At 44.5% G+C, this 20,784-nt stretch overlaps 1 protein-coding gene across 3 annotated transcripts in view; it reads left to right on the top strand.

The window, feature by feature from the left end:
* The window catches only part of CDK14 (cyclin dependent kinase 14), a 601,685-nt gene that overhangs the window by 36,700 nt on the left and 544,201 nt on the right, over positions 1-20,784 (top strand). For all 3 annotated transcript variants that reach the window (XM_040352389.1, XM_040352390.1, XM_040352388.1), the window contains exon 2: positions 17,003-17,034. In XM_040352389.1, coding sequence (XP_040208323.1) covers positions 17,003-17,034 — 32 coding nt within the window. The remainder of the gene's footprint in view (positions 1-17,002; positions 17,035-20,784) is intronic.

Genomic DNA, 20,784 nt, shown 5'->3' with positions numbered 1-20,784 from the left:
GTTGTCCTGATCAGGGCACCCTTTTACATACCTTCTGGAACTGGAAGGTTTCCTGTTTTTTTTTTTTGTTCTGTTGGCAACCCAAAATTGTATTTTCTTTCATTTTCACCCTTGGTGATAATGATAAATGGGACAAAAAACGAGGGTATATCCCCCTTTTATGGGGGGTTCTGTTTTATTCACGTGGTGTGTGTGTGTGTGTGTGTGTGTGTGTGGTGGTGGTGTTTTTTTTTGCTGCATGGTTGAGCTACTAACTCTTACATCTTCTGTGTAGTTCTAAGCCTTCTGGGACTTTTTGCACAGTGACTTGGGAGTTTACAAGGTCAAACAATAAAACAAGTGTCTCTTATAAGTGATTCCCTTAGTTCTCCCCTCTACGTGACCTTGGACAAGTCATCCATGTGTCATCAGCCAACTTTAATAGGCAGCAACAGACAAACTAGGGAAAAAGCTTCTTGAGGCCACTGCATGACCCCCCCCCCACACCCCAAGAGTGATAGTAAAGAAGGCCCCCTCACACCCACCACTAAAATATAACATACTGACTCATTGCGGGAAAGGACAACCTTCAACATTATGGATACAAATGATCCATGCCAGTGTTGCCAGTACAATATGCGAACCAGACCACCGCACTACTCTTGCCTTGAAAGTTCTAAGATACCGGTAGACGCAAGTTTACTAAAACTGCAGAGTACAAAATCTGGTGCAGCTCTGCATAGAAACCAATCGGCTTCCGTGTTTTTTTTTTTTTTCTGTCAAAGCTTAAAGGGGTTGTAAAGGAAAACCTTTTTTTTTTCATAATAAGCATCCATTACCTGCAGACATTCCTCTTTTCACTTCCTCATTGTTCGTTTTTGCTCAGAAGTTGCTCTATTTCTTCTCTGTTCTGTTCACTTCCTGCTTGTCTGTTTTTTACTGATCACCGTGAAGGGAGGCTTTACTGCGGTGGTCAGTAACGTGCTCGCCCCCTCCTGGGATCTGTGTGGCAGGACGCTCTCTACATGTTAGAGACTTCAAGGAGGTGTGAATTACTGGGCGTGCCGCAATTCATACTGGGAAATGTAGTTCTTACATGAACGAGCGATGCAAACCAGGAAGTGAATGAGAGAACAGAAACTAGAATGCCGGAGGTGATATAGATGAAGGAATTTAATAGGTATTTACTCGTTTTTTAACCAGTTAACCACCAGCCGCCGTCATATAACGGCGGCAAGGTGGTTGCTTAACTGGGGGTCGCCGTTATTTAACGGCGCCCAGCAGAAGCAGTAATGCGCGCCGCCTCGGGCGCGCACACAGAAAATTCTGTGCGCGCCGGGTCTATGAGACCCGGCGCTACACAGATCTCGGTAACTGACCGATAACAGCGGTCTTTTACCATGTGATCGCGCCGTCCAATGACGGCGCGATCACAGGTAAACAAACCGGCGTCATTTGATGACGCCGGTTCCTCCCTCCTCTCGCTGTACCGATCGGTACAGTGTGAGAGGAGAGCGCGGATGGCAGCAGCAGTGTGGGATGGATCTGTGACTATTGCAGTCACAGATCCATCCATCCCTGCTCAGCCATCCCTGCATTAACCCCTGCAATACTCTTCCTTCCCTGTGCAATACTCTGCATTAACCCCCTGAGATACTCTTCCTTCCCTGTGCAATACTCTGCATTAACCCCCTGCAATACTCTTCCTTCCCTGTGCAATACTCTGCATTAACCCCTGCAATACTCTGCCTTCCCTGCGCAATACTCTGCAATGCTCTGCCTTCCCTGCGCAATTACTCTGCAATACCCCCTGCGCAATAATCTGCAATACCCCCTGCGCAATAATCTGCAAAACCCCCTGCGCAATAATCTGCAAAACCCCCGCGCAATACTCTGCAAAACCCCCGCGCAATACTCTGCAAAACCCCCGCGCAATACTCTGCAATACCCCCCGCGCAATACTCTGCAATACCCCCCGCGCAATACTCTGCAATACCCCCCGCGCAATACTCTGCAATACCCCCCGCGCAATACTCTGCAATACCCCCCGCGCAATACTCTGCAATACCCCCCGCACAATACTCTGCAATACCCCCGCACCATACTCTGCAATACCCCCGCACCATACTCTGCAATACCCCCGCACCAATACTCTGCAATACCCCCGCACCAATACTCTGCAATACCCCCGCACCATACTCTGCAATACCCCCGCACCATACTCTGCAATACCCCCGCACCATACTCTGCAATACCCCCGCACCATACTCTGCAATACCCCCGCACCATACTCTGCAATACCCCGGCCAATACTTTGCAATACCCCGGCCAATACTCTGCAATACCCAGAAAATACTCTGGGGAAAAAAATGTGTTTTAACCACTTCCCGCCCACGTCATATGACGACTTTGTGCAGGGATATCTAAATGATGCCTGCAGCTACAGGCATCATTCAGATATCATATTTTTCAGCCAGCGATTCTCTACACCAGTGGTTCTCAACCCGGGGGTCGGGACCCCCTCGGGGGTCAAATGATGATTTGTCAGGGGTCACCAAATCCTGGGCTGTTCCTGAAGCTCGCACCTCTTTTGCAGCCACCCAACAGGGCTGTCCCTGGAGCGCCCAGCCGCCCACTCAGCCTCTTTGGAGCCACCCATTCAGTTCACAACATCCCAACTCTCCCACCCCCACTGCCACTCATCCCAACTCCCCACCCCCAAGGAGTAAGGGAAGGAATAAAATTAGAGAATACATGGAAAGGAAAAGAAAGGGGAACAACAAATAAAGGGAGAGGGAGAGAAAGATTGAGAGAGCAAGAAAGACAGCTAGATTGAGGGATGGGGGAAAAAAAAGAGAAGAAATTAGTATAGAGAGATAAAAGGGGAAAAAAAGGAGAAAGAGTGGTACATACTAAAATGTACCATAAGGGGTTTTAATACTTCACAAATGTAAGGGTTAGGGGGGCAAATTATTTGTTTTGCCTTGGGTGCTGACAACCCACGCTACGAAATTTTTTTACTGCTAGGGGTCCCCACAACTTGGGAAATTTTATCAAGGGGTCACGGCACTAGAACGGTTGAGAACCACTGCTCTACACCATAAGAACGATCATGGCGGCTGTTCCGCCTCTTGATCGTTCTTACGGGAGGCAAAAGGGGACGTCCCCACTCCCTTCGCCCTCCGGTGCTTCTTCTGACTCACCGCTGCAATCAAAGCCAGGATCGTTTTTTTTTTTTTTTTTGTTGTTTTTTTCAGGCTTCCCAGCCTAGAGGTGAGATGTGGGGTCTTATTGACCCCATATCTCACTGTAAAGAGGACCTGTCATGCTATATTCCTATTACAAGGGATGTTTACATAAAAGTGATCAAAACATTTATTTTTGGGGAAAAACGTGTCAAACTAAAATAAATAAAGTAAAATGAACAATAAAAATAAAAAATAAATATTTAAAGCGCCCCTGTTCCCGCGTGCTCGTATACAGAAGCGAATGTGTACGTAAGTCCCGCCCACATATGAAAACGGTGTTCAAACCACACATGTGGGGTATCGCTGCGAACGTTGGAGCGAGAGCAATCATTTTGGCCCCAGACCTCCTCTGTAACTAAAAACATGTAACCAGTAAAAACATTTAAAACGTCACCTATGGGGATTTTTAAGTAGCGAAGTTTGGCGCCATTCCACAAGCGTGTGCAATATTGAAGGGTGACATGTTGGGTATCTATTTACTCGGCGTAACTTCATCTTTCATATTATGCAAAAACATTGGGCTAACTTCAATGTTTTTTTTTTTTAAAAAGCACAAAACTGTTTTATTTTCCCAAAAAATGCGTTCCAAAAAATTGCTGTGCAAATACCATGCGCGATAAAAAGTTGCAACGACCGCCATTGTATTCTCTAGGGTCTTTGCTAAAAAAGCATATATAATGTTTTGGGGTTCTATGTAATTTTCTAGCAAATAAATGATGATTTTTACATGTAGGAGAGAAATGTCAGAATTGGTCTGGGTGTTCCAGAACGCCTGATGGTGCTCCCTGCATGTTGGGCCTCTGTATGTGGCCACGCTGTGTAAAAGTCTCACACATGTGGTATCGCCATACTCGGGAGGAATAGCAGAATGTGTTTGGGGGTGTAATTTGTGGTATGCATATGCTGTGTGTGGGAAATAACCTGCTAATATGAAACTTTTGTGGAAAAAGAATAAAAATAAAAAAAACCTTGATTTTGCAAAGAATTGTGGGAAAAAATGACATCTTCAAAAAACTCACCATGCCTCTTTCTAAATACCTTGGAATGTCTTCTTTCCAAAAAGGGGTCATTTAGGGGGTATTTGTACTTTTCTGGCATGTTAGGGTCTCAAGAAATGAGAGAGGCCGTCAGTACTTCAGATGTGATCAAATTGATACATTTTCAGTAATTGGTACCATAGCTTGTAGACCTTATAACTTTCACCCAGACTAAATAATATCCAAATATTTTTTTTTTTTTAACCAAAGATATGTAGCAGTATACATTTTAGGCCAAATTTATGAAGAAAAATTCATTTTTTGCAAAATTTTATAATAGAAATGAAAAAAAAAAAATTTTTTTACAAAATTTTCGTTCTTTTTTCATTTATAGCGAAAAAAATAAAAACCGCAGAGGTGATCAAATACCACCAAAAGAAAGCGCTATTTGTGGGGGAAAAAAAGGACAAAAATTTCATTTGGTTACAGTGTTGTATGACTGAGTTATTGTCATTCAAAATGTGAGAGCACCGAAAGCTGAAAATTGGTCTGGTTATTAAGTGGGTTTAAGTGCCCAGTTGTCAAGTGGTTAACAGAATCATTACACTATTCTGTCTGTCTACCTTGCAGACATTCATTTTAGGCTAAATATTTTTTTCCTTTACAACTCCTTTAATTGAATAGGGTGGTGTTAGAAGCTATCATGCACATCTGCACCAGACGTTGCAGTCTCCAGTTCTAGTAAATCAACCCCAAAGTCTCCATTGACTAGAGGCTGGTTGGGCATGCTTTTATTTAAATGGCCTCGGGCACCTGATTCTACATTTGGATGTCTAATGCCTGGTACACACCAATTTTTTTTTTTTTTTTGTTCAACCCAGCGGCTCCGTTCCAACCTTGGTAAAGCAATATGTTCTGCTGTTTTTTTTGTTTTGACAGAGGGACGGCCCCACTGCCAGAAAACTTTGGTCAGCATTCTCAGCCATTGGCTGAGAGCGCTGATTAGAAGCCAGTCGGCTGCTGGTTTTCCAGCATGCTCGTCCGACAGAAGCCATCTTCTGTTGGACCAGCTGCCATACACACGGGCCGAATGGCGATTGCCATTCGACCCATATGTACTAGGTTTAAGTAGAGCTGCACGATTCTGGCTAAAATGAGAATCACAATTTTTTGATTTTTATTTTTATTTTTTTGTTTTGAAGATGACGATTCTCGTGGTGTAACATCTTTCACATTACCGAGGCTTTCTCCCTGGTGTGGAGAAAGCCTCTTGAGGGGGGAGGGGCGAGCAGGAGGGTCAGGACACTCTCTCTACTTTGCAGATAGAGAAAGGAGCTGTGTGCTAGTGGGCGTGCTGATGCTCCTGCTCGCCCCCTCCCCCCCTCAAGAGGCTTTCTCCACACCAGGGAGAAAGCCTTGCATTACTGTGTGGAGTTACAGGCAGAAGAACAGGAAGTGAGGATTTCTCAGAAGAAATAAGGACATTTAAAAGCAAAATGGAAGGATGAGGTAAGTGAAGGAGGACTGCACTGAGGTAAAGGAAGCTATTTGGGTATTTTTATTTATTTTTTACTTTTACAACCCCTTTTAATTGTGCAGCTCTAGGTTTAGGTATGAATATTTTAGATTAAAGACAAATTAAGGCCACCATATCAGAGGGAAAATTGTGTCTTTTGAAAGCTCCACCTTGCCGGCCATCCACTGTCGGTTCTTTTATGCCATAGGATGGCTATGTTCACCAAGCTAGGATTGGAGGTCACTATTGAGGTAACCACCTGATTCTACATTTGAATGCCTGAATATTTATTTAGCTTACCGAATTGTTATGGCCACCATATCAAGGGGGGGGGGGGCACTTGGTTGCTTTTTTTTCCCTTTTTTTTTTTTTTTCTTTTGACATGAGCTGCTATTATGTAATATTAAAAAATATATATATATATATATATATATATATATATATATATATATATATATATATATATATATATATATATATATATATATATATATATATATATATATATATATATATATATATATATAAATTTTTAGGAAGTTGTAGACCGGGTGTGAGGTCAGGCAGTTGACCACGCAGCATCCGTCACTCATTCAGTTCACCTCTGACCCCTGACTCCAATGCCCCGTGAGCTGAAATTCCAACAGTGTGTAGGCTCCATCTGACTTTTCCTGTAGAAATTTCCACCAACAAAAATTTTGAGAGCTGGTTCTCAAATTTTCCAATGGAAAAAATTCCAATCTGAAATTTTGATCGTCTGTCGCAATTTCGACGCATGCTCGGAAGCATTAAACTTCATTTTCTCGGCTCATCGTAGTGTTGTACGTCACCGCGTTCTTGATGGTCAAAAGTTCAGGGAACTTTTGTGTGACCGTGTGTACGCAAGCCAAGCTTGAGCAGAAATCCGTCGGAAAATCCATCCATGGCTTTTCCGTCGGAAAATCCGATCGTGTGTATGCGGCATAAGGCTAAAAAGTCAGAATTGACTGTAGATGTTCTAAACCCTACATAGTTCTAACCAGGGCTTTTTTTCAGCGGGGGAACGCAGTTCCGGCACCTTCTGAACTGACTGTATGTAATAGCAAGGGATGCTGGGGTGTGCTGCAGGGTATTGATGCTCACTACTGTGGATCTATTTTTGCAGGGGGGTCTATTGTTGCTGGTGGGGGACCTATTGTTTCTAGGGGGGTCTTATGTTGCTGGGGGGGGGGGTCAATTTGTTGCAGAAAGAGATCTACTGTTGGGGGAGGGGTCTATTGTTGATGGCAGCCAGAGTCTATTAATGCTGGCTGTATGGAGATCTGTTGATGCTGCCGTGAGTCTATTGTTGCTGGCGGGGACATTTTGTTGTGGGTGGTCCATTGTTGTTAGGGGGATCTATTGTTGCTGGCTGAAGGGGATCTATTTTACTGCTTTTCTTGATATCATTACCAAATTCCATATAAATTACTTAGCACCACAAAATGATACTTGGTTCTATATTGTCTAAAAGGGGCGGTACTGGGAGGTGGGTAGGGGGCGGAGAAAAGGGGTGACTCGGAAAGGGGGAGTTCCTGCACCTATTGTCTGAGGAAAAAAAGCCCTGGTTTTAACAATGTGAAACATTTACTGAGCTGAAGTGGATTATATAGAAATACATTGCAGTCAATGGTGAGTAAAGTAGAGCGCAGCCAGTGGTGTGTGTGAGCTGTAGCAGCATCGGGTTTCATGCACCCTGTTCATTCTGTGTGCTTCTTTTTGAAGCCGACTGCACTGTTTCTGGATTAAAAAAAAAAAAAAACTTTCTGCCATCACTCCAATGCGTTTCCTTTTTCTCCTGGCATTGTACTGACCATCATTATGAGATGATTTTATAATATAAATGTATGTTTTTAGCTTGTCCCAACCCATTCAAGAGCCGAAAACAAGTGTCCTCTGACAGTATAATTGAAGTACTGTAAGTCAAGGGGCTGATAATTCCCTGGCGCTGTGTGGGATATCTCTTCCTATAAATACATTTCCTGGGAGCAGGATGTGACTCCTTCACTAAACTATGTTTAGAAGGTCATCGCTAAGGCCCAGATCCTCTGAGAGGAACTTTGTATGTCAGCATTGCTGTTACTAAAAAGTTAAAGGGATACAGTCTTGGAGCACAGTGCATGAGTGAGAAGCCTCTGACGGAAGCCTTCTTTCTCTGAGGACCAGGCCATAGAGCAGTTCCAGAGCAGTGATGATTAATCGGTTCACCTCTACTGTGAGTTGGACCCTTTTCACATGGCCCTTCCGTCTGCCCGTTTTTCAGCTGTCTATTGACCGATGCAAAAACTGATATAAACTGAACTGAAGACAGATGTCCAAACTGATGAAAACAGATGCAGATTATATCAGTTGTCATCCGTTTTTTCTTCTTAGCAAAACGGATGACGCCCATGTGAAAGGGGACTTGCTTTGCTGGAACTAGTATGTGACTGACGTCTGACCAACAACTTCTATCTGAGGCTTCTTTTAGTCTGAAATGTACTTGCTGCTTTGTGTGTGTGTGTATGTAATATATATATTATAATATAATTAGTACAGACCAAAAGTTTGGACACACCTTCTCATTCAAAGAGTTTTCTTTATTTTCATGACTATGAAAACTGTACATTCACACTGAAGGCATCAAAACTATGAATTAATACGTGGAATTATACATAACAAAAAAGTGTGAAACAACTGAAAATATATTTCATATTCTAGGTTCTTCAAAGTAGCCACCTTTTGCTTTGATTACTGCTTGGCACACTCTTGGCATTCTCTTGATGAGCTTCAAGAGGTAGTGACCTGGCGCAGCACCCCATCACTCTCCTTCTTGGTCAAATAGCCCTTACACAGCCTGGAGGTGTGTTTGGGGTCATTGTCCTGTTGAAAAATAAATGATGGTCCAACTAAACGCAAACCGGATGGAATAGCATGCCGCTGCAAGATGCTGTGGTAGCCATGCTGGTTCAGTATGCCTTCAGCCTAGGTTCACACTGCTGCGAATTCAAAATCGCGGTAAAATGCGCGATTTTACCGCGATTTTGAGGCTGCGGTTTTGCCGCGATTTTGGCCGCAATTTAATGTAAATCGCGGCCCGAAATCGCAAAAAGTAGTACAAGAACTACTTTTTGAAATCGCAGATGCGGCGTCGCACTGATTAGGACAGTGCCATTGCCGACAATTGCCGCCGATTTGAGATGCGATTTGACATGTCAAATCGCATCTCAAATCGTTCCAAATCGTACCCAGTGTGAACCAGGGCACAATTTTGATTAAATCCCCAACAGTGTCACCAGCAAAGCACCCCACACCATCACACCTCCTCCTCCATGCTTCACGGTGGGAACCAGGCATGTAGAGTCCATCCGTTCACCTTTTCTGCGTCGCACAAAGACACGGGGGTTGGAACCAAAGATCTCAAGTTTGGACTCATCAGACCAAAGCACAGATTTCCACTGGTCTAATGTCCATTCCTTGTGTTCTTTAGCCCAAACAAGTCTCTTCTGCTTGTTGCCTTTCTTTAGCAGTGGTTTCCTAGCAGATATTCTACCATGAAGGCCTGATTCACACAGTCTCCTCTTACCAGTTCTAGAGATGTGTCTGCTGCAAAAGGTGGCTACTTTGAAGAACCTAGAATATGAAATATATTTACTTTTTTGTTATGTATAATTCCACATGTGTTCATTCATAGTTTTGATGCCTTCAGTGTGAATCTACAATTTTCATAGTCATGAAAATAAAGAAAACTCTTTGAATGAGAAGGTGTGTCCAAACTTTTGGTCTGTACTGTACTGTGTGTGTGTGTGTGTGTGTGTGTGTGTGTGTGTGTGTGTATATATAATAGATGCATACATACATATAACACACACTATTTTAGCAAAATTATTGGGAAGCCTGCCTTTTCACGCACATGAACTTTAATGGCATCCCAGTCTTACTCCGTAGGGTTCAATATTGAGTTGGCCCACCCTTTGCAGCTATAACAGCTTCAACTCTCTGGGAAGGCTGTCCACAAGAAGTGCATTTTGTGAGGTCAAGCACTGATGTGGGTGAGGAGGTCTGGCTCAGTCTCCTCTCTAATTCAGCCCAAAGGTGTTCTATTGGGTTGAGGTCAGGACTCCGTGCGGGCACTGGTGCGCAGTCATGTTGGAACAGGAAGGGGCCATCCCCAAAATGTCTGACGCTATAAGAGTTGGTCACTGGAACTAAGGGACCAAGTCCAACCCCACACCATAATCCCCCCTCCACCAAATGATTTGGACCAGTGCACAAAACAAGGTCCATAAGACATGGATGAGCGAGTTTTGGGTGGAGGATGGAGGTAGAGTCCTGATATCAACCCGAAAGATCACCTTAGGAGAGAATTGGAGCAGAGACTGTGAGCCAGACCTTCTTGTCAAACATCAATGTCTGACCTCACAAATGCGCTTCTGGAATAATGGTCAAACATTCCCATAGACACTCCAACTCTTCTGGGAAGGCTGTCCACACAGTTTAGAAGATGTTATAGCCGCAAAGGGTGGGCCGACTCAATATTGAACCCTACGGACTAAGACAGGGATGCCATTAAAGTTCATGTGTGTGTGTGTGTGTGTAAAGGCAGGCATCCCTATACTTTTGGTAAGTGTATGTGGGGGCGCGCATATGTTGATCACAGTGGGTGATGTTCTAAGTCACATCTCAATGATATATATGGAACTTCACTCTTTGCAGGGGAGATTTTCGACATATAGAATCATTTCTTGCCATCGCTTCAATTTTAACATTTGTACAATGTTCTGGTAACAAAGATATAAAAACATGAAATAGATCTTGACAGTAAAAGGAATACGTTTTTTGTCTTTAATAAATAAGCAGGTCTTCTAGCAAGACCCATAAACCATGTTTGTGTTTATGCTGAAGGAGCTTTTTACGTCTGGCTTGTAGAAATGTGTGATGTATCATTTATTCATCCAACATACAAAGCCATAAACTCCAAGTTCCCTAATTGAAAGTTAATGTAGCTATTGATCGATACCTTCTTAAAAGCTATCTATAATTCCAGTGCACTAATAGCAGCCATGGACTCGCCACGTTGACACAAACGGAGAAGCAGTGGGTGGGTCACATGACCTGGCCACATCATTGCCTTTTCTTCTGTCGTTTTTTGGTTACCCCTGGCGAAAGGAAAGGGGGTGTAGATCTTCACTCCCCACTTTCCCTTTCCCTGATATGAATTCTTATGTCCTCCTTTCATAGAATTGCAAAAAAAAAAAATTCTTCATAGCGTCCCTCACTTCCAGATTTCTTGCCTAGGCTCCAAGCTCCTGCAGCTGCCAGCTGCCTGAGACACTCGTATCATGCATCATAGGAGGCTCCAGGGCAGCAATAGAAAATGCACATGTAGGGCCAGATCCACGAAGCAGTTACACTGGCGTATCTATTGATACGCCGCGTAACTTCTAGGTTGCTCCGGCGTATCTTTGTTTTGTATCCACAAAACAAGATACGCCTGAAGCTGGGCTAGATTCGACTGGTGTACGTCTTAGTATGCCGTCGGATCTAAGATGCATATTTATGCTGGCCGCTAGGTGGCGCTTCCGTCGATTTCCGCGTTGAGTATGCAAATTGGCTAGGTACGCCAATCCACAAACGTACGTCCGGCCGGCGCATTTTTTTTACGTCGTTTCCGTAAGGCTTTTTCCGGCGTAAAGTTACCCCTGCTATATGAGGCATAGCCAATGTTAAGGATGGACGTCGGGCCAGCATCACATTTTCCGTTGTTTGCGTAAAACGTTCGCGAATAAGGCTTTGCGTAGAATTACGTTCACGTCGAAAGCATCGGCTTGTTGCGGGTTAATTTGGAGCATGCGCACTGGGATACCCCCACGGACAGCGCATGCGCTGTTAAAAAAAAAAAAAGTCAATTACGTGGGGTCAATAGGAATTACCATAAAACACGCCCCCATCTCATCCACTTGAATTGTGCGCCCTTACGCTGACACAGTTACACTACGCCGCCGTAACTTACGGCGCAAATTCTTTGTGGATATGGAAAATACGCTGTAAGTTACGGCGGCGCAGTGTATATGAGATGCGCTACGCCGGACGTATAGATGCGCCAAGGTGCGTGGATCTGGCCCGTAGTGTGTACCCCTCGATGCAGCTCTGTGCGGGGCCAGCTGTCTTTCTTGTTGATCCATCATGATGCACTGCCCTGTCTCTCTAACACCTATACAGAAAATTAAGGATGTTGCCATTCCTGCAACAGAAAGGCACACAATTAAACATACTAACCCTTCCTCAGTGTGCTAAAAAAAAAAAAAATTCTGTTTCCCCGCTGGAGAGACTTTCCATCACTTCCTGTCCTGACAGGAAGTAGCGAAATATCCCCCTAAAAGGAACATGAACAGCAATTAAAAACCTTTTCAGGCTCTAATACCGGTGTAGGCAACCTCGGCCCCCCAGCTGTGGTGAAACTACAAGTCCCACGAGACATTGGAAGACCCTGACAATCACAGGCATGCCTCGCAGAGGCATGATGGGATTTGTAGTTTCACCACAGCTGGAGGGCCGAGGTTGCTTATCCCTGCTCTAAACCTTCCCCGGTCTATCTAAAACAAAATAAAAATTGATTTTTATAACATTCAGCTACAGGCAATCTTTTAACAATCTCGGCTTTGTAAATCTGGTGAATGCTACATGTAGCCGCTTTTTTACTTTTTAAAATAGATCAAATTTGGATGCTGTAAAGTTGATGAATATTCTTGCAATGAATACCGTATTTATTGGGGTATAGCGCGCTCCCGCGTATAGCCCGCACCCCTGAAGTTGGCCCAAAATTCCTGTGGAAAAAAGGATTTTGTACTTACAGTTTTGGTGTCTTGCGCGGCGGCCTCGTCGGGTACGGCGTCAGTCTGCGGCTTCGGGTGTCCTCTTCGTCGGGTCCGGTGTCCTTCTGCGGCGTCCTCGCTAGTTTCCCGCGCCGAGTTTTAATACTGTGCCGGCGTATACCGAGCGCAGTACACTCGGGCAGGCTCGGCTACTGTTGCGCTCACGTCCTGTACGTCCAGGACGTGAGCGCGGGAGGAGCAGAGACTGCCCGACTATACACGAGTGTACTGCGCTCGGTATATGCCGGCACAGTATTCAAACTCGGTGTGGGAAAGCGGGTATCGGCGTATATCGCGCACCCACGATTTTGCCCTGATTTTCAGGGCAAAAAAGTGCGCGGTATACGCCGATAAATATGGTAGATTATTTTCTGAATTACTGCTTTAAATGTTCATTATTATTATTATTAAAACACTTTTTACCTATTTTAACGTCAAGAGTTTGCGCTTCGCTTTACAATATAAAAGGGAGACAATACAGTTATAATACAATAAAATACAAGAGGATTATGAGGGCCCTGCTCAGAAGAGCTTACAATCTAATAGGATGGGGCAGGTGGTACAAAAGGTTGTACCTGTAGGGAATGAGCTGATGGAAGTGGTAAACGATTAGTTGGAGACGTGATGGGCTTCCCTGAAGTGATGTTTTCTCACCTGAGGCCGGGTTCACATACCCGCCGTATGTGGCTCACAGCAGGGGTCCGGTGCATGCTGGTTCACCGGTTCGGGTGTGATTTCGGCCTAAATTTTGGGCTGAAATCGAACCTGAAAAGCACCAAAAAAGCGTGCGTTTTTACGGCACACCGCAACGGACCCGCTGCGGAGATATGTGAACCGGCTCCATAGAGAGCCAGTCACATTCTCCTGCTATGGGAGTTGAATGCGGGGTAACGCGCATTCAATTCGCATAGGTGTGAACCCGACCTGAAGGTAGCAAGAGTAGGGGATAGCCGGACAGGTTAAGGTAGCGAGTTCCAGAGGATGGGAAAGGCTCTGGAGAAATCCTGAAGACGATAAAGCTTGAGAGTAGGAGGTATTGAGAAGAGCGGAGATGATGGTTTGGGTGATATTTGGAGACCAGATTGGTGATGTAGCTCAGGGCAGAGTTGTGGCTTTGTAAGTTGTGGTTAGTATTTTAAATTCAATTTGCTGGGTGATTGGGAGCCAGTGTAGGGATTGGAGGAGAGGGTTGGCAGACACTGAGCGGTTGGTAAGGTGGATAAGTCTGGCAGCAGCATTCATGAAAGACTGGAGAGGCAGGCCAATGAGAAGGGAGTTGCAAATGTCAAGGCGAGAGATAACAAAGGAGTGAATGAGGAGCTTGGTGGTTTCATTTGTTAAAAAGGGGTGAATTTTAGAGATGTTACGGAGGTGAATTATACAAACTTTTGACAAGTCAGAGTCTAGGATTACACCTAGTACCCTGGCGTGAGGGAAGGGACTGATGGTTCCATTACTTCTGGAGGAACCTTAGAGTTCCATGGAACCCTGGCCGAAAATGTCTGATTTATATCATGTATACTAAAGGGAAGATGTATAATAAATTACCAGGTAATGAAGGTGGTTTAACCTTTGAAATGTGTTGGGTGCCAGATGGTGGGAGCCATGTCAAGTTGGTGGAATTATTTCTCAGGCCCCGTACACACGGCCGAGGAACTCGACGTGCCAAACACATCGAGTTCCTCGGCGTGTTCAGTCCTGGAGCCGCCGAGGAGCTCGGCGGGCCGAGTTCTCCCATAGAACAACGAGGAAATAGAGAACATGTTCTCTATTTCCTCGCCGAGATCCTCGTCGGCTTCCTCGGCCGAAAGTGTACACACGGCCGGGTTTCTCGGCAGAATTCAGCTCTGAACCAAGTTTCTGGCTGAATTCTGCCGAGAAACTCGGTCGTGTGTACGGGGCCTCAGAGGTTCTTCAGCAGGGATGCTCCTCACATTCCTTGATATAAATATGACCACTAGAGGGAGAATGGAAAGAATTGGATTTAAAATATGTTTTTGAAGATATGGGACAATAGGCATAAAATGTGAAGGTCCATGTAAAAAACGACATTGCCGGTAATATGTAACTTTTAAATTATAACTGAAAATTCCATGACAATAGTTTGTCTCTAGTCTCAGTTTATTAAGGGAGCATTAATAAAATTAGAATTTGTTACTAAGGGCTTAGATAAAGTTGCTGGTACCATACCTTTTTTGTTGTATAATAATTTTATATTGCTGTTTTATCCATTATGTAGCGCCTGGCTATTTTCAGAGCCAGTGCGATTCTGAATTTAGGGGAAGTTCAGAGTTGGCTCTGAACCTGTTATTTGGATAAATTTGGAGTCTCCTCAGATTTATCCTGGATCGTGACACTGATAGACTTTTTTCTTAGAAGGGCTCACTAAGACCTAAAAATTATTTCCAGGGTTCTTCTGAAGTAAAAGGGTTGAGAGAGGCTGATTTTTAGATTGACCCCCAAGGATCCAGCACCAACTTTCATCTAGTCATTTTAACTTGACCGCTTACTGTAGTTAGAAAAGAACCTGGATTGCAAATGTCCTACATTTTCATGATCTCTGAATCGTGACATTTTATGAGGTATGTCTTCTGTCAGTCCTCCTGAACCCTGCACTTACTGAAAAGTACAAGACCAGCCCAACCTTTAGATATACAGTACCCCTGTTTGCTTTATTCTGCCTTATAGATTTTACTCTTGGCATCCATCCATCTAAGACCGGCCATACACAGACTGCATTTCTTTTCTGCAACCAAAGGTTACAGGAAATAAATTTTGCTTGATTTCCCCATCAACACAGTGTTGATGCGGGAGTCCCTCCTGCAAAGCAAATGTCTTCTCCCGAAGGGAGGGCGTGGGAAGCCACCCCCTCTGGGAGAAAACAGTGATTATAACTACCGTTGAGCGAACCCGAACTGTAAAGTTCGGGTTCGGTACGGACTTTGGGTTTTTCCCGAACCTGGACCCGAACCCAAATAATTGAAAAAAGTCCGGGATCGGAGTTCGGGGAAAAAAAAATGCGCGGAGGTCCCCGCAAATTCAATAACCAGACCCTTTAGGTCTGGTATGGATATTAAGGGGAACCCCGCCGTCAATTAAAAAAAAATGACGTGCGGTTCCCCCTAAATATCCATAACCAGACCCGTTATCCGAGCACGTTGACCTGGCCGGCCGCAGAAAAGAGGGGGGGCAGAGTTTGGCCCCCCTCTCTCCTGAACCGCACCAGGCCACATGCTCTCAACATGGGGAGGAGGTCCCCATGTTGATGGGGACAAGGGTCTCATCCCCACAACCCTTGCCCGGTGGTTGTGGGGGTATGCGGGCGGGAGGTTTATCAGAATCTGGAAGACCCCTTTAACAAAGGGGATCCCCAGATCCTGACCCCCCCCCCTGTGTGAAATGGTAATGGGGTACACTGTACCCCTACCATTTCACGAAGGAAGTGTAAAGTATTGCAAAAAAACACACACACACACACACCATTGAATAAAGTCATTTTATAAAAAAAAAACTCCAGCGGTGAGAAATCCACTCGTTCCCGGCTTCCTGCGTTGTCCTGATCCTGCGACGGCTGCGGGTGATCTCCAGCGATGAGAAGATCCTGCGTCGGGTGATCTCCGCTGAGGAGATCCATCCATCCAGCGTAGCAGCATCCCCGACCTCCTCTCACCGCTGGACACAGCCCAGCGAATGACGCGCTGCAGCTGTGACATTACTTATATAGAGGAGGCAGGGCCACCCGTCTCGTGACCCCGCCCCCTCTGACGTACCCTCTGGTACGTCACTGGGTAAGCCCAGGGTCTTTCCTGGAAGAGGAATGACCGCACGTCATTTCTTTTTTTAATTGTTTAATTGTTCCCCTTAATATCCATACCAGACCTAAAGGGTCTGGTTATTGAATTTGCGGGGACCTCCGCATTTTTTTTCTCTAAAAGTCCGTGTCCCATTGACTACAATGGGGTTCGGGTTCCCGCACCCGGACTTTTTTTTTTTTTTAAAGTTCGGGTTCGGACCCGAACCCGAACATCCAGGTGTCTGCTCAACTCTAATTATAACTAGCGGCTGCTAAAGCCGCTGCCGATAATTGCAAAAGAGAATCCGCCAGGCTGGTTGTACCTAAGTTGTTAAACTTTGTACATTCAGTCTGCTCATTAGTGTTCGAATCTTGGCAAGTTCCGGCTAAACCGGCTGAGATTCAAACCGCGTATGGCTGACCTTAGGCCATAAGGCAATGCGTTCTGTTATTCCATGTAGCCCCCGATTTTTAGTTTAGTGTGTTTTTTTTGTTTGTTTTTTTGTATTGTACTTTGGCTTGTTTGCCATTCACTAAAGCTATATTAAGCTGTGCTTTTTGACGTAAACCTTTTAGTTGACAAAGTACTAAGCATATCTTTACTTCTCATTTTTCAGCCTTGAAGAAGGATGAGAACACCATCGATGAGGTAAGTCATTACTTTTATTTGCTTGTGATGAATCATTTGCCTGCCTTTTGCAATGCTGATGTAATAAGATGTGCAATGATAGAAAGTAATCTTTTTATTACAGGTTATAGTTGATGTCTCCTAGTCCTAAAAATGCTCGTCATCTTTTTGATGCTTTGGCTTCAATAATCACAGCTCCATTCACATATAGGCGTTTTCACGCCCGACGCTCGTGCCGCTGGAGGGGAGATTTCACATTGATGTCTATGGAGATGGTTCACATCTCACGCCGAACGCCGAAACGCCGTACGCCTGCCGCCTGAAAAAAAGTCCCGGACCCTTTTTTTCAGGCGGCATTGGCGTTCGGCCATAGACAACAATGTGTTGTCAAAAAAAAAAAAAGACCCGTTTTGTCGCGGCAAATCGCGGGTTAAATACGCCGCAATTTGTCGCGGCAAAATACGCCGAAATACGCCGCGTTACAGTGTGAATGCGGCCTTAAGAACAAATGTAAAGGGAAACATTTCTGACTGATCTGATCTCTAAGCATGTGACTAATTATTTAAACCACACACAGCCTGGAAAGTCGCATTTTCAGAAAGAAGTCAACCGTGGCGCTCCACATATTATTATTTTTTTTTTTTATTGCCTCTAAACACCCCTCCATGTTGGCCTACAGTGGGGATCGAAAGTTTGGGCACCCCAGGTAAAAATGTGTATTAATGTGCATAACGAAGCCAAGGAAAGATGGAAAAATCTCCAAAAGGCATCAAATTACAGATTTGACATTCTTATAATATGTCAAAAAAAGTTAGATTTTATTTCCATCATTTACACTTTCAAAATTACAGAAAACAAAAAAATGGCGTCTGCAAAAGTTTGGGCACCCTGCAGAGTTAATATCTTGTTCTGCCCCCTTTGGCAAGTATCACAGCTTGTAAACGCTTTTTGTAGCCAGCCAAGAGTCTTTCAATTCTTGTTTGAGGTATCTTTGCCCATTCTTCCTTACAAAAGTCTTCCAGTTCTTTGAGATTTCTGGGCTGTCTGTCACGCACTGCTCTTTTAAGGTCTATCCATAGATTTTCAATTATGTTGAGGTCAGGAGATTGTGAAGGCCATGGCAAAACCTTCAGTTTACGCCTCTTGATATAATCCCCCGTGGATTTTGAGGTGTGTTTAAGATCATTATCCATTTGTAGAAGCCATCCTCTCTTTTTAACTTCAGCTTTTTCACAGATGGCATCAAGTTACCATCCAAAATTTGCTGAAATTTTATTGAATCCATTTTTCCTTCTACTCGTGAAATGTTCCCTGTGCCACTGGCTGGCATACAACCCCAAAGCATGATTGATCCACCCCCATGCTTAACAGTTGGACAGCGGTTCTTTTCATAAAATTCTGTGCCCTTTCTTCTCCAAACGTACCTTTGCTCATTCCGGCCAAAAAGTTTTATTTTAACCTCATCGGTCCACAGAACTTGTTTCCAAAATGCATCAGGCTTGTCTATATGTTCATTTGCAAAGTTCAAACGCTGATTTTTGTGGTGAGGACGTAGAAGAGGTTTTCTTCTGATGACTCTTCCATGAAGACCATATTTGTACAAGTATTTCTTTATAGTGGAATAGTGTACCAAAACTCCAGTGTCTGCCAGATCTTTCTGGAGGGATCGTGCAGTCAAACGTGGGTTTTGAATTGCTTTTCTCACAATCCTGCGAGCTGTTCTGTCTGATATTTTTCTTGGTCTTCCAGATCTTGCTCTAACTTCCACTGTTCCTGATGACTGCCATTTCTTAATTACATTCCGAACAGAGGATATTGACATCTGAAAACGCTTTACTATCTTCTTATAGCCTTCTCCAGCTTTGTGGGCAATCCACAACTTGTGGCAAGTGACACGCTAAATACAAGTACACTGCTGCTCTCTCAGCTGCTACTCACTCTGGTCTCACAAAATAGCTGAAATGGTTAAATAATCTTTTTTTGAGCTTAGGGAGGGTCTTATTATGTTTCTTAACTAAGCGCTTCTAAACGCAAACGGGATAAACGCCGGTTTTAGCCTTTAACCACTTCCATACCAGGCACTTGCGCACCTTCCCGCCCAAGCCAATTTTCAGCTTTCAGCACTGTCGCACTTTGAATGGCAATTGCGCGGTCATGCTACACTGTACCCAAACAAAATTGGCGTCCTTTTTTCCCCACAAATAGAGCTTTCTTTTGGTGGTATTTGATCACCTCTGCGATTTTTTTTTTTTTTATTTTTTTTTTTATTTATTTTGCGCAATAACTAAAAAATTTTGAAAAAAAATTAAGTTTTTAGTTTTTTTTTCTGTTAATTTTTTTGTAAATACGTTTTTCTCTTTCAATTACGGGCACTGATATGGCGGCACCGATGAGATGGCACTGATGGACATCGATGAGGTAGTACTAACGGGCACAGATGAGGTGGCACTGTTTGGCGGCGCTGGTATGCGGCACTGATGGGCACACATAGGCGGCACTGATGGGCACACATAGGCGGCACTGATGGGCACACATAGGCGGCACTTATGGGTGGCACTGATGGATACTGATGGGTGGCACAGATGGGCACTGATAGGTGGGCACTGTGGGGTGGCACTGATGGACACTGGGGTGGCACTGATGGACACTGTGGGGCAGCACTGATTTTCCCAGGTTGCCAGTCAGTGCCCATTTGTGGGCACTGATTGGCATCTTTTTTAATTTTTTTGGCATCTTTTTTTATTTTTTTGAATGCTTTTTTTATTTATTTTTTCAGACTTTATTTTATTTTTTTTGCAGGCTTTTTTTTTTGCCCAGGGTGGGCATCCCTGGTGGTCCAGTGTGGCGATCCGAGGGGGGGCTGCGCTGATAAACAATCAGCGCGAACCCCCCCCCCTGTCAGGAGAGAAGCCGATCGGCTCTCCTCTACTCGCGTCTGTCAGACGTGAGAGGAAGAGCCATCAACGGCTCTTTCTGTTTACATTGTGATCAGCCGTCATTGGACACGGCTGATCACGTGGTAAAGAGTCTCCGCCGGAGGCTCTTTACCGAGATCGGAGATGCAGGGTGTCAGACTGACACCCCGCATCCCCGATCGCCGCACTGCGCGCCCCCACGGGCGCGCGCGGCATGAAATCCTGCAGGACGTTCTGGAACGTCCTGTCAGGATTTCAGAACCACTTCCCGGACGTAAATCGGCCATAGGCCGGGCGGGAAGTGGTTAAAAACGTGTGTTCATCAGAGTTTGCACCGGCGTTCCTTAATTGTGATTTCTGCCCTCAGAGCATTTCAAACCCTGGAGCAATAGAGAAGGCTGAGGAATTGTTGTTCCTGTGTGCGGGTTCATGGGCTCCCGCAGTGCAGTTCATTGATTTGCTCTGAGCATACTGTGCTATTAGTCAGCTGGATGTAGCAGAATAGCTCTGTTAGTTTATAGGCTGCTCATTTGCTGACCTCTTGGCTGTCTGGATACACTACTTTCTAGGTCACTGACCAAAAAGACAGACATTGGTGCAGTTCTGTGATCATTAATACAACCCTTAATGGATTTTTAAACCTGTACAGTGTTTATATCGTATCTGGAGTTGTAAAGCTGAAATGACTGTTTACAGGGTATAGAGACATAATGGTTAACTGATTCCTTTTAAAAATGATTAAAAATAGATCAAAATCAATCATATAATGTACCTGTAGTTTCAGTTTCGTTTTTGCATGTTGTTTCCTGCTTCTGTGATGTACAGAGTCACAGAGCCAATACAGGGCAGTGATGGT

This window comes from Rana temporaria, chromosome 5 (assembly GCF_905171775.1).
Source record: "Rana temporaria chromosome 5, aRanTem1.1, whole genome shotgun sequence".
In the NCBI taxonomy this organism is placed as follows: Eukaryota; Metazoa; Chordata; class Amphibia; order Anura; family Ranidae; genus Rana; species Rana temporaria.
The sequence above is the reverse complement of the archived record's forward strand: the minus strand, read 5'-3'. Positions and strand labels throughout refer to the sequence as shown.